Source organism: Erinaceus europaeus, chromosome 9, assembly GCF_950295315.1.
Source record: "Erinaceus europaeus chromosome 9, mEriEur2.1, whole genome shotgun sequence".
NCBI classification, from domain to species: Eukaryota; Metazoa; Chordata; class Mammalia; order Eulipotyphla; family Erinaceidae; genus Erinaceus; species Erinaceus europaeus.
Window position 1 is genome coordinate 110887756 of NC_080170.1, and position 14814 is coordinate 110902569.

General features: G+C 46.1%; 1 protein-coding gene across 7 annotated transcripts in view; it reads right to left on the reverse strand.

Annotated features, from left to right (window-relative positions):
• Window positions 1–2375: 2375 nt before the first annotated feature.
• The window catches only part of ST6GAL1 (ST6 beta-galactoside alpha-2,6-sialyltransferase 1), a 147265-nt gene continuing 134826 nt past the window's right edge, over window positions 2376–14814 (reverse strand). For all 7 annotated transcript variants that reach the window (XM_060198535.1, XM_060198533.1, XM_060198532.1 and 4 more), the window contains 3 exons: window positions 9091–9189; window positions 6529–6703; window positions 2376–5449 (listed from right to left, as the gene is read on the reverse strand). In XM_060198535.1, coding sequence (XP_060054518.1) covers window positions 5208–5449; window positions 6529–6703; window positions 9091–9189 — 516 coding nt within the window. In that variant the 3' untranslated portion in view covers window positions 2376–5207. The remainder of the gene's footprint in view (window positions 5450–6528; window positions 6704–9090; window positions 9190–14814) is intronic.

Sequence of the window (14814 nt, forward strand, 5' to 3'; positions counted from 1 at the left end):
TTATACCCCCTCTTATCCCACAATCTTGTTATCTTGTCAATCATTATGAAATAATAAAGAAACAGAAATCTTCGACTCTGTGACTACTATTGTAAACCTCCATTCTATTGGAGTCCACACAAAACCCAAACTTAGTCCCTGGGGCAAACCATCTGAGTTCCAAGGTTCTTATAACTATGCTTAGACTGTGGGTACAGAGCTCTGGGAGAAGTCTCAGGTTCTGCATTTCCTCTCAGCACCACTCAGGGATCCTTTTACTGAATCTCTCACTCAGCTGCTGCTTTGCCTCTCCAGGCATTGGATTGCTTCCAGGTTATTCCAGTGGCTGGATACAGGGGTATTTGCAGGTCCTCCCCAGAACACTGGCTGCATCGGAGGTTTTTCTCTCTCTCTCCATCTCTCTCTCTCTCCACACCACCACACACCGTCCCCCCAGCCCTGTTCCTCTTATCCTTCTTCCCTGTCCCAGAAGAGGAAGCTCTGTGGAAGGTGGGGAGTTTACTAGTGAGGTAGAAGAATAGTCATTATGTACATTGTTTATTTATTGGATAGAGATAGAGAGAAATTAAGAGGGAAAAGGAAATAGAAACAAAGAGAAAGAGACACCTACAGCCAGCCCTACTTAACTGCTCATGAAGTTTTCTCCCTACAAGTTGGAGACCAGGGCCCTGAAGCTGTGTCCTGTGTGAGACTGGTATTTTCCCAAGCCTTCTGTAACAAATGACCAGAAACCATGAACTTTAGGGACATAAATATAATCTCATGGTTCAGAAGTGCCGAAGTCTGAGACCTAGCTGTCAGTGGGGCTGGCTCCCTGGGAGAGCTGTGAGAGAGAATATTCCATGCCTTTTCTCCCTAGCTTCCAGCAATTTTGCTGTCAGTCCTTGGTGTTTCCCAGCTTGCATGGTATCACTCTAACCTCTGTCTTCATCTTCACAGGAACTTCTCCTGTGTCTACCTGTTTCCAAACTTCCCGTGCCATAAGGACACCTTTCATATTCATCCTACTCTAGGATGACCCCAAATGCAGAGATCTAATCATCTCTGCATTTGGCCAAATTTCCAAATGAGATCATATCTTGAGATCCTTCGGTTTGGATTTGCCCATGAGTTTTAGTAAGACACATTCAACCCCCAAGGGAGAAGGGAAGTTCACAAGAAATTAGCTTTTCTCTCCTTACTCCTGCTCTTCCTTCCTCAGGATTTTTACCCAAGAATTTTGACTACTCCTTTGAGAAAGTGTTTTAGGGTGGGGGGTAGATAGCATAATGGTTATGCAAAGAGACTCTCATGTCTGAGGCTGCAAAGTCCCAGGTTCAATTCCCTGAACCACCATAAGCAGTGCTCTGGTTTAAAAATAGAGACAGTGGTTTAGACTTCTGCAACTAAAGTAAGGTACCCCTTTCATTCTTTCCCCAGCTGTGGTCTACCCCTGTCATGTAGGATGAATAGCAGTTTGGTTCTTCAAATCTCAGCAAGATTAAAGGGAAAGAGTGGTGAAATCGATTGCCAGGATAGTGTTCCCACTTTGCCATGTGCGTGACCAAAGTTGAAGCCCAGTCCCCACCATATGGATGGGAGCTTCAGCATGCTGTGGTCTCCCTCCTCTTTTTCTGTTTGTGTCTATCTAGAAAAGTCTACCCTGAGAAAAATTAGTTGATATTTCAAAGATGCATTGCTGTCACAGGCATGAGCATTCCCTTCACTGGAGTGCAGCAGAAGAAGGCCAGGTCCATAGGAATTGGGGGCAGGGAGGCTCAGGATTACAGATATGTCCTCCTCCTTTGAGGACAAGTCACCAATCAGATTTTTTTTTTGTCCCCAGGGTTATTGCTGGGGTTGGTGCTAGCAGTATGAACCCACCACACTGGCAGCCATTTTTTCCTTTCTAATTATTGCTAGATAGGACGGAGAAATTGAGAGAGGAAGGGGAGATAGAGAGGGAGAGAGAAAGATATACACTGCTTGTGAAGCAGACCCCCTGCAAGTGGGGAGCAGAGGCTGGAATCCTGGCCTTGTGCTGGGTAACATGTGCTTAACCGGGTGCACCACCACCTGGGCCCATCATCCTCTTATTTTTACCGCCATCAGGGCTGTCACTGGAGCTCAGTGTTGGCACTATACTCCTAGTGAGTTGTCCCCTTTCTCTTTCTTCTATTTGGTAAGACAGAGAAAATTTGAGAGAAGAGGGGAGAGATAGGAAGAGAGAAAGATAGATACCCACAAACCTGCTTTACTGCTCGTGAAGTATTTCTCTTGTAGGTGGGGAATGGGGGCTCAAACCCGGGTCCTTACACATGGTAATTCAACCTGATGCATCATCACCTGGCCCCCTCAGTACTCATTCTCTAAACACGTAAAGAGGGAGGAGTTGCTTTTTTTTTTTTTAAAGAAAACCATTTATTTAAAATCTTTACACAATCTTTGGGTGATCATGTGCTTTTTGAGAAGTTCCTGGGGGAATGATTAGAGGACCCCATGACGCTGGATGCAGAGCTGGCCATCAAGTAGACAGTTCGCCCAGACAGGGGCACCTTGCTGCACAGTCACATTTTCCCAGTGATCCGTCACAAACATTCAATCACTTCTAACAACTGTATCTTATTTGCAGAGTTTCTCATATATCAAGAGCACAGAAAGGGAATCAGACTTTTAAATTAACTTGATCCTTTATACTACTGACAATTCAAAGCTAGCATCTACCCAGTGTTGTCTCAGCGTGCACACGTCCCAGCCGCCTCCTTCAGCACATTGTCCGAGGCTGCAACTGCTGTGTCGAATCCAAGCAAAAAGCAAGCAGGAATTCAGGGGCACAGAATGATGCAAAGGCCTGCTCTTCCCAGCACTGAGTGGTCCTTGAGGACCTGATCCTAACAGAATCAGGCCTGAATGGGAGGCAGTTCCCCAGTGGCAGAGGCAGGACTCATTCTGTACCTGCATTCTCTCTTCACCGTTTCTTGGGTATTCCAAGTGGAGCAACTATTGTCTCCCAGTAGGCTGGCTGATTCCTTGAGGATAGGGTCCCTTCTCTGCCCTCCCTGAAATCAGGGTCCTGCCTGGGTAAGGGCACAGAGCAGTTCCTTCATAAGGAAAGGCAACCATCTACGACTGCAGAATGCAGAGCCAAGACAGGCTTCCACATCACCCTCATGACAGTCCTTTGAGGTAGGCTCGATGCCTCCATTTTATAGACATGGAAACAGAGGCTCAGAGGGGAGAGACTTTGCCCACAATGGCACAGGTACTAAAGAGGGGAGCATCATTTGAAATCCCAGGGCTGTTGCTGCTATCTTATGTGCAAGCCAAGGGTTGGAGCCAGTGCCCAGATGAGACACTGGCTCCACAATGGCTGGTCTGGAGTTTGCCCCACAAGGCCTTGAACTCATGGCTGGCCTGTAATGCCTGACTCTAGAGCACAGACTATTTCATTTTATTTTATTTTACATCTTCATCACACCTGGAGCCAGACCAGTCCGGTGTGGCTCTCTTGCAAGGGAAGGGACCTGACAGAGCCACCCAGAGTGTGTCTTCAGTGACACCACCAGAAGCTACTGGTGCTGCCTGGCTAGAAGGGCTGGCGGAGGGCCTGGCCATCTGACACCTAGGAAAGAACCTTCATAGTGGCCAAAATTCTGTCCTCTAAGAGCCATTTCAAATTCTTGGGAACCACATCCCTCCAGTCCCTGAGATGCCCATGCAGGTAAAAAAGAATGAAAGAAAGAAGTGGAGAAACACCTAAAGGTGACTTGGAATGTGCTACAGTTTTAAAGAGGAAATACAGGTGGTAGTTAGGAGAAGGGGGTGGGCAATGAAAAGGAAGAGCTGGACACAACGGCCAGTTGCAGCAACAGGATCAAGCCACTGGAGAAGCCAGGTAACTGCAATCCAGCTTGTGGGCTTAGACACGAGTAGGGAGCTTCCTTTAAAAGTTTAAGCCTGGGCACACCCGGTAGAGTGCACACATTACAATACTCGAGGACCCTGGTTTAAGCCCCTGGTCCATGCCTGCAGGGAGAAACTTCACAAATGATGAAGCAGTGCTGCGGGTATCTCTTTCCTTCTCCCCCCCTCTATTTCTGTCTCTAATTAAAAAAAAAATTAAGCCTGGGGAGACAGTGAGATGGAATAGTGGTTTGGGCAACAGACTCTCATGCCTGAGGCTTGAAGGTCCTGGGTTCAAACCCTGGCGCTTCTATACACCTGAGCTATATAGTATTCTGGTCAATCAGAAATGAAAAAAAAAAAAAGTTTGAAAATCCAGAGAAATATTGGAGAGCAAGTGTGGAAAGGAAACACAGCTCTGGTGGCTGGCACCCACCTGCCTTGTCTGTCCTCTTCAGATAGCATCCTCTCCATGCCCCTGCCTCTGCAGAGCTGCCTCAACCCATATGTCTTAAGTGTGCCGGCCTCAGGGTAACCACACAGAGGAGCCCACAGTGCTACACACTGCACACAGGGAATCCTGCCTGCCTGCCTGTCCCTGAGCTGGGGTTAACCTGGGAACACAGATGGAGGCAGGCATGTTTCTCCTGTGGAAAGAAAGGGGTGTGGGCTCACCAGCACCCAGGCTGAGCAGCAGCACCCCAGCCAGAGTGGCAGGCACACCTTCTCTCTCTCCCCAGGGACAGGGACTGGGGTCAACTTTGTTATGAAAGACTAAGATTTGAGTGTGTTTCCTAGAGCGGCACCTCTTACCTACACATACACACAGGCCCCAGGCAGCCCTGGACCAGACACAGTCATTTGGGAAAATGTCTCTAAAGCATGAAATCAATGTCAGCTACAGATTTCAAGTACTTCAGAGCACTGGTTGGCAAGAGTAGCATCATTCAGGTAGGGAGGAAAAGGCCTAGATTTAGCAGCCCTATGGGAATGGATGATCTTACATCTGCCTGTGTGAAACAGGGAAGGCCTGCCTACCGAAAAGTGTGTGTGTGTGTGTGTGTGTGTGTGTGTGTGTGTGTGTGTGTGTGTGTGTACCAGTGTAGCCAGAGGCTCAGGCTCACACACACACTTCCCTGGCTACAGGGAAGTCTTCCCCCTCCCCACCCTACCCCCAGCTTTCTTGAAGCCCAGGAATTCCTCCTGGCAAAGCCCAGGGTGCAAGGTGCAGGCTTGAATTGATCAAGGCCACGGTCTTCCCAGGCCCAAGGTAGCCAAGAAAATAGCAGTGAAATGTCTGCATGGGAATGGATGAGGACTCATGCTCAGCACTGAATGCTCCGGAAGCCAGGCAATGTAGCTTTCCCAAGCAGGTAAATGTCCTCGTCAGTGCCCTGGTTCAAGTGCTTCACCATATTCTTCTCGTAGAGCAGTGGGTGGTAGGCGCCCAGTGTGCAGGCACTGTCAAAGAACTTCTGGTAGTAGTAGCACACATCGGTCTTGCGTTTGGACGGCAGGAACTCATAAATATCCACCTGGTCACACAGCGTCATCATGATGATGATGCCTATGAGGAAAGAGGCAGTGAGTGCTTCCCGGGAACCCCACGGCTCCCCCAGTGTATAGCCATGGATCTCTGGACGTGCTCCCACTATTGTGCTTCCTGATCTGAGTCCTCTGGGTAAACTAGTCCAGCAGGCTGCCCCCAGGGTGTGAGGACACTTGAGTCCTACGGTCCTTGGTACATCCCACGCCTGGGCAGGGCACATGGTACATGGAAGTTTCTCCTAAACACTAATAGTCTCTTTGTTTATTTGCCACCAGGGTCATTAACAGGACTCCACAAGTGCATGACTGCACTGCTCCCAGCAGTGCTCTTCATTTTTATTTTACTTTATGTTAGATAGAGGATAATATAAAAGGAGAAAGGAATAGAGGAGAGAGATGGCAGCACTGTTCCAGTGCCTGAGAAGCTTCCCAGTGCAGGTACTCCCATGTGCTGACCGGGGGGTCTGAAAGCAGTCCTCATGAATGCAACGTACGTGCTCTACCAGGTGAGCTATCTCCCAACCCCGAACACCTTTGTTTTGAAAGGTTCCACCCACCGGCTATGCGAAGAGAGAAGGCAAGAAAGGAGAAAGCAGCCCAAGCAGCCCACAGTAGTTCTAACACATTTATATCCTGGGGTCGTCGCTTGCAGTATTTCAGGATAGACTGTTGTTGTCTGAGCTGGGGGGAGCTACATACCATGACCTGTACAGATGGACCGTGCTCATTGCAGATGGGCATTTGGAACTCGGGGGGGGGGGAGTGGCCAGGTTGGTGCTCTCTCAGAAGGCAGCTCAGAAAACCTAGACACAACCACCCACACTCAGTCCCCCACCTCAACCGTCTTAGCAAGACTTGCCCTTCTCTGGGGCTCAGGTGCTGCCCATTTCTCTGACGTCCCAGATCACTGTGATGTGAAAACCATCATGTCTCTAACATCCCTTTGGTATAGTGTACCAGCACAGCAAAATAAACAGCAATGACAAACCAACTAGCACTTATTCGGTGGGTAAATGAAATGAATGAATTGGGGAGACACAGAAGAAAACTCTTCTCCTAGAAACGAACACAGCAGGTCTTCTCTAGACATTGACTTACCAAGCATCCCAGAAGATGGTGGGTTTGGCTGAATCTCCTCTGGGGCTATTTGCTGAAGGATGTCCCACAGCTCCCAGGGCATCTGGGGCTTAAGGATGTAAAAGGGCTGGTGGGGATTCTGCTTGCGGTAGGTCTTGTAGTTATCAAAGAAGCCATAGTCGGGGTTCTGATACCACTGAAAATGAAGGAAAGGGTCTTCTCAGTGACAGCAATGTGCCAGTGTCTCTGGTATTCCCAGATGGCTTCCCCTGAGGACTTGGGAGGGGAAAGCACAGGGGCAGAGTCTAGGCCAAGGCCCTCCATATCACAGCTGTTACATGGCAGCAGAAGATGCTTGTACATAGGCTGTGCTCCAAGGATGTTTCTAGGTGACACAGCTCTGGGCTCTAGGATCGCAGACTCTGAGAATGATGTCAGAGCAAACAGGGGCCTGACAGCTCCATCTAACCTCACCTCTAATTTTTTAATGGGAGAAAACTGGGCCCTATCTGGTCATATCTATGAATACAGGTTCTTACTTCCAAACCAGACCACTTGAGACTCTAAGTGAGACTGGTACACAGCTGCAGAAACTAAGGTAGTGAGGATGCCAGGGGTCACCAGAGCCTGCCAGCTATTGGTGTGCGCAACTTAAGAATTAAATATCCCAGCTGCCAGGCAGTGGTGTACCTGATTAAGCACACATAGTACTAAGCACAAGGACCTGTGCAAAGATCCAGGTTTGAGCCCCCAGCTCCCTATCTGCAGGGGAGAAGCTTCACAAGTGGTGAAGCGATTCTGCAGGTGTCTATTGTCCTCTCCCCCTCAATTTCTTGCTATTCTATCCAATAAATGGCGTGGGGGGAATGGCCACCAGGAACAGTGGATTCATAGTGCCAACACTGAGCTCCAGTTATAACACTGGAGGCAAAAATAAATAAATAAATATCTCCAGGGGATGGATGGGGTTCACCCAGTAAAGTTCACATGTCACCATGTGTGAGGACCTAGGTTCAAGCTCTGGGTCCCCACCTGTGGGGAAAAGGCTTCATGAGTACTGAAACAAAGCTATAGGTGTCTCCTCTTATCTGTTTCTCTTCTCTCTCTCTCTCTGGTTCTCTCTATAAAAAATAACAGGGAGTCGGGCAGTTGCACAGCGGATTAAGTGCATGTGGCACAAAACACAAGGACTGGAGTAAGGATTCCGGTTCGAGCCCCCGGATCCCCACATGCAGGGGAGTCGCTTCACAGGTGGTGAAGCAAGTCTGCAGGTGTCTCTCTTTCTCTCCCCCTCTCTGTCTGCCCCTCCACTCTCCATTTCTTTCTGTCCTATCCAACAATGACATCAATAATAATAATAATAACAAGAACAATAATAACAAAACAACAAGGCCAACAGAAGGGGAATAAAATTTTTTTTAAAGATTAAAAAATAATAAATAAAAATGGCCTCCAGAAGCAGTGGAGTCATATAAGCACCATGCCTCAAAGACATGGTAGCACAATAAACAAACAAAATTTCAAAAAAGAATTAAGTATCCATAGAGCAGTGTTCTCTGTCCTTCATGCCTACAATCTTTCTCCTATGGTCACTAAAGCCTATTTCTAAGAAAGTAACAAACAGTGAGAAGGCCCCTTGACAGAGGCTGGGACTCTAGCAGATGCAAGACTCCTATCTCCTCCCCTGGAAGAGCTGATACTGTAGATCTGAGCCTCTGTTTAGGAAACTGAGTCCCAAGATAGTGATTGCTTCACTGTACATTCCAGTTTCATCTATAGATGACCGCAGTCATGTTGTTATCTACTCTTTTTTGCCTCTATAAGAGAGAAGTAAGAATAATTCCGGGCATCAGAAGTGTGTGTGTGTGGGGTCACTGTATGTATCAGAGTGGCAGGAACCATTATCTATTCCTGCAGGAGTGATGGTGCTAAATGAACATAGTCCACCTGCAGATGGTGAGAAATCTGGTCATAGCTACTCATGACATCATGGAAAATGACCAGAATGGAAAATAGAAGCAGAGTATAGCAAGGTGGGGGGTGGGAATATAGAGAATGCTAGTGTAAGACAGGAATCCTTCTGAACTGATAATCCTGATCAAGTGGGGTTCCCTAGACGTGATCCTGATACAAACCTCCAGAATGGTCTCCCGAATGGCCCAGGTTGGCTATGACTTAAGAAACCCTAGAAGTCAGCCACCAAGTTGCAAGGCTCCCATGAAACCAACCTGACTTCCCTGGGCAGATGCCCTCACCAATGTAACCCAAAGTCTCACCTCCCCAGAGCCCTATCCCACTAGGGAAAGACAGAAACTGGCTGGGGGTATGGACCCACCTGCCAATGTCCATGTCTAGTGGAGAATCAATTACAGAAGCTAGACTTCCACCTTCTGCACCCCATAATGATCTTTGGTCCATACTCCCAGAGGGATAAAGAACAGGGAAACTTCCAATGGAGGGGATGACATATGGAACTCTGGTGGTGAGAACTGTATGGCATTATACCCCTATTATCTTACAATCTTGTTAATCATTATTAAATCACTAATACAAATTTTTAAAAAATAGGCAAATCTCACCTACCTTTGGAATATCTGAATGGTACACAGATGGGTCCCACACAATTAAGATTCCTTCATTATACAAGCTGTCTTTGAGGAAACGTTTTTCTGTGGTGACCAACTACAGGAAGAAACAGACCGAATGTCAGACACAGACACGTAGACACTTGGCTTTGGGTAATGAGGGGCACGTCACAAGCACTGCCAGAAACCCCAAAGCCCCAGAAGGTGTCTACTCATGGGGAAAGCACTTCCTTCAGTGAGAAGAAAGCAGACTCCAGCCAAAACACAGGGACCTGAAGGGACATTTGAGCTCGACAACTCTGACTTAGAGGTTACTTTGTAGAGGGACAGTGACAACAGCTTCACTACAGCCCTCACAACCCAGAGCAGGCAGATGGTCTGTGTACAACCCAGAGAACAATGTCAGAATCTCATATAATCAAAATGATCGACGGAAAGAGTTTCAATCACCTACAGAGTCCTCCGGTACACAGAGGTCTTTCCATCATGATGGAGAAGGTTCTGTTAACCTCTCATCAGTCGCCCACAGTCAATGGTTTCTATGCCTGTACACCGGATGAAGTAGTTGGTTTTGTGTTGGGATCAAGGTATACATGAAAATAAGTATCTTTTTTTTTTATTTTAATTTTTTGTTTATATTTATTTTATTTTTTATTTTTTCCCTTTTGTTGCCCTTGTTGTTTTATTATTGTAGTTATTATTGTTATTGTTGTTGTTGGATAGGACAGAGAGAAATGGAGAGAGGGAGGGGAAGACAGAAAGGAGGAGAGAAAGATAGACACCTACAGACCTGCTTCACCGCCTGTGAAGCGACTCCCCTGCAGGTGGGGAGCCGGGGTTCGAACCGGGATCCTTATGCCGGTCTTTGTGCTTTGCACCACCTGCGCTTAGCCCGCTGTACTACAGCCCAACTCCCTGAAAATAAGTATCTTTATAGTAGAGCATCCTACAGCCTGCCAAACATACTAAAGAACAAGTGAGCATCTCTCCTCCTCCACGCTCACTGCCAGGCCACCAGGGTTGTCCTGCACACAGTAGTAAAACCCTCCTGGGCTCTGTGAGCAAGTGTGATAAGACTTGGGGAATAGCACTGATGGATTAATTATGCATAACGCATTAAGAGTGCATTTATATCCTTTGATTCATTTACCTTTTTTGGAAATGACCCTAAGAGAATCTAAATTCATGGGGGAAATTAACACAGAAACGTTAATCACATTACTTATCAAAATAAGAAAAGTACAGATGGTAGCACAAGACAAAGGCAGATAAACAATAGGAAAGCTAGGGAGTCCGGCGGTAGCGCAGTGGGTTAAGCACATGTGGCACAAAGCACAAGGACCGATGTAAAGGATCCCGGTTCTAGCCCCCGGCTCCCCACCTGCAGGGGAGTCACTTCACAAGTGGTGAAGCAGGTCTGCAGGGGTCTATCTTTCTCTCCCCGTCTTCCCCTCCTCTTTCCATTTCTCTCTGTCCTATCCAACAACGATGACATCAATAACAACAGTAACTACAACAATAAAAAACAAGGCCAACAAAAAGGGAATACATAAATAAATAAATAGATATTTTTTTAAAAAAGAATAGGAAATCTATTAAGGGAGGGGAGGGGTATGTAGTTCTGGTGGTGGGAACTGTATGGACATGTTCCCCTCTTATTCTATGGTCTTGTCAATATTTCCATTTTATAAATAAACATTAAAAATAAGATAAATAAAAATATTTTTAAACTTTATTTTATTTGCTAGAAAGAGAAATTGAGAGGGAGAGAGAAGAGACCTGCCATACTGCTTTACCACCCCTGAAGCTTTCCCCCTGCACATGGGAGCCGAGGGCTTGAACCCAGGTCCTTCTGCATGGTAATGCATTCACTTAACCAGTGCACCACCTTGTGCACCATCACCCAGCCCGAGCATGATATTTTCTTGCAGTAAACCCTTTCCCTAGATTAGGTAGTGTCTGAGGGGAGTTTATTACTTGACTGAACAGAATCTATCCACATGGAAAGACCACGCAAAGTAAAGAAGATCAGCAGCAGCTCCAACAGAGTAAAAACCACATACAGCCCCGAGACTTAGAATAAGAAGGTAAACTAAGTCACAGCTCCTATCTGGTTCTGCAAAATAATACCATCGACATAGAGCCTGTAACTGGTGACCAAAATCCAATCACCTACAAAATGGATAGTAATTATGCTGGTGGTGATTATGCTAAGTGAAGTGAGAGATGAAAGACAACTAGCAGACAGTTTGACTCATCTATGGACTACAGATAACTAAAGCAGTGGGGCCAGTTAGTTGGCAAACCTGGTTGAGTGCACATGTTACCAGATAACAAAAGCAAACACACTGACAAGATAATAGTAACTAAACTGTTTCTTAGGCTTTGGAAAACCTATTATGGTTATTAGGAGGCAGGGTGGGGAAGGAACTTTAGCGGCAGATGGAGGGGCTGTACATACATATAAGTGCATGTGAAATAATACCCCTGAAATCTTACAATTTTTTCAAGCAATATAAAATCAAAAGCAGAAATTATTTAAAAAGAAAAACAAAAAGAAGACTTATTTATGGTGGTCCGGGAGGTGACGCAGTAGATAAAGCATCGGACTCTCAAGTATGAGGTCCTGAGTTCAATCCCCGGCAGCACATGTACCAGAGTGATGTCTGGCTCTTTCTCTCTCCTATGTTTCTCATTAATAAATAATTTAAAAAAAAAAAAAGAAGACTTATTTATGATATCCACTGTGTTTAGATGTCAGTTCCCAAATCAGAATTCTAAATTATTGTATCTAAGGGGTTCCATCAAAGTCATCTAACTTGCAGCCTGGGTGGTAACACAGTGGTGGTGCATTAGCCTTGCAAGCTGAGGGGCCTCAGTTCAACCAGAATTCTAACTCTAGCTTCTTTTTCTCTTCCCTCTCCCCCGCATCTTATAATACACACACACACACACACACACACACACACACACACACACACACACACACACACACACACACATTTTTTTTTAAAAGAAATCTTATAGCTCATATGGGCAGTTTTTTTTTTTAGATAAGTTGCTGGTGAAGAATTCCCTCTCCCCAGGTCCCAGCTGTCCAGATACTTATCCCTCATCACCAATAAGAAAAACTGGAGGTTCAAGGGAGCAAGCGCCTGGGGTTTCAAGAGCTCCTGGTAAACAGACTTAGATTTGCATTGCAAATACTCCACTGGATACTTTCTGTGCATCTGAGTGACCCACTTAACTCTGAACCTAAGCACCCTCATGGAAAATTACGCCTCACAGGGAGTTGCAAGGAGATCAACTGAGTTAAGATGCAAGGCTCTGACAGAAGAGAAGTACTTAGTAAGTGGCACCAGCTATTATCCCAAAAGAACGGTCACTAAGTGACTTGGGGGTATCATCAGGGTTCAAGTCCAGTCAGTAAGCACTGTGTCACCGCACAGAGAATGGAGGTTTCTCAAAGTCCGGGGGTATAGCTTGACCTGCCAATGCCCCTGTCCAGCGGAAAAGCAATTACAGAAGCCAGGACTCCCACCTTCTAGTCAGGGAGAAATGATGGGGGAAGATAACCAGAGAACTCTGAACTCCAATTCCACCAGGACTCGGAGAGAGAAGAGGATAGGGAGGCACACTTGGATGTAGTAATAAGTGTTATGTGTAACTTGAAAAGGAAAAGAAGATACGGCCATAGGGGAAAAAGGAGGGGAGGAGGAAAGCAAATATGTACAAATATAGACAGATAGTTGCAAAAATAACAGTTAGCCCATATTTACAACCTTAGGAGAACTGCTGTAGCTTACAATGGAGGAAATGGGGATTCTGAGCTCTTATGGTGGGAACAGTATGGAGTTGTACCCCTGTTATCTTGTAATTTTGTAAATCAATATTAAATCACTAAGAAAGAAAGAAAGAAAGAAAGAGGTGGGCCGGGAGGTGGTGTAGTGGATAAAACATTGGATTTTCAACCTTGAGGCCCCGAGTTCGATCCCCGGCAGCACATGTACCAGAGTGATGTCTGCTTCTTTCTCTCCTATCTTTCTCATGAATAAATAAAATTTTAAAAGATGGTTAGGTTTAAAAGAGAGAGGAGATTTCTCTCTTTAACCTGCACAAGAGTATCTACAGAAGCCTTTAGGTCTTCTCAGTGCATTATCTACTCTCTCCTTCCTCAACAGAGCTTCAGCTTGGACTTAAGAGTTGGATTATTTAAAGACCCACCCATGGCTATACGTGGCTTTCCTGTGCAATCTCCTAACACCTGACATGCACGTGCCTGAGTAGGTCTGCTGAGCCGAAACCGCACGGTATGACACAGTTCTCTATAAAAAGCCGTCTTCTCAATAACAGAACTACCTTTTTTTTGTCTTCACGGCTGTGTCACAGCCCAGATGTGCAGAGCCACCCTGGACCATGAGACGGAGGGATACTGAAGCCTCAGAGGACAGCTGTTGTCAGGAGGTCCTCTGCGGCTGGAGAAAGAATGAACTGCTCTGAGGCAGATGTCTGCCAAAAACGGAGATCCGAATGCCATTCGTGCGCCCAGGGCACGGCACAGACAGAAGTCGGTCATCCACAGAAGCAGACATAAAATGGCTGTGATGGCTAGCTTCTGGGAGCAGCAAGAAACAAAAATCAAGATGTGATGTGAAATTCAAATGGAGTATCACACCATCAGGACAGGAAGGTGTCAGTCACAGCTTCATATCACAAGAAGCACACGTCCCGAAGCTGCCCCTTGATGAGAATGTTAGAGAGAGTGCCAGCAGTGGAAGGAGAGGGAGGAGGGTTGTGTGTTGGGACATCCAGGAAGAGCTTGCTTTCTTTAATTTTTTAAAAATTATTTTTATCTATTTATTATATAGAGACAGCCAGAAATCAAGAGGGACGGAGAAGATAGAGAGGGGGAGAGAGACAGACATCTGCAGTCCTGCTTCACTCCTCGCAAAGCCTTCCCCCTGCATGTGGGGACTTGCAGGAGGTGGGGACCCAAACTCCTTGTGCACTGTAACATGTACTCAAACAGGAGCACCAGCACCGGCCCCGGAAATGCTTTCTTCAGAACAGATGGAGCACCCAGGAAGTGAGCTAGCACCAGCAGAGGGAGCAAAGCCATCTGGAAGCATATTAGAAAATGATCCTGGAGATACAGAAACAGTATAGTGTTTATGCAAAAGACTTTCATGCCTAAGGCTACAAGGTCCAGGTTCAATCCCCAGCACCACCGTAAGCCAGAACACTAAGCAGTGCTTTGTCTTTTATCTTTCTCCCTCCCTCACTCACTGTCTGTGTCTTTCTCATTAAAATATTTTTTCAATCAGACCACTGCTCAACTCTGGTTTATGATGGTGTTAGGGATTGAACCTTAGACCACAGAGCCTCAAGCATGAGTCTGTATAAGTATTATGCTATCTCCCCTATCCCAAAGTTTTTTTTTTTTTAATGGTACTGTACTTCGGTGAAAAAAAAAAAACAAAAACTGCACTGTCTGCAGTGTACCTTTACTCTATTCCATTCTGGGAACTGCTTTACAGCTCACTCTAAGTTACCGCTCCAGCATGCTTACTCAGTCTTGCGCAGCAGAGCTTTGACCGACTTTCCTCTGCCTCTTGCCCACCTTGTAGAAAAACCAGTTTCAGTTCTTTATTCAGAATCTATGTTGTTTTCAACTTTTCCTTTGAAGTGGTTATCGCATCTGCCTGTTTGTCTAATAAAACAG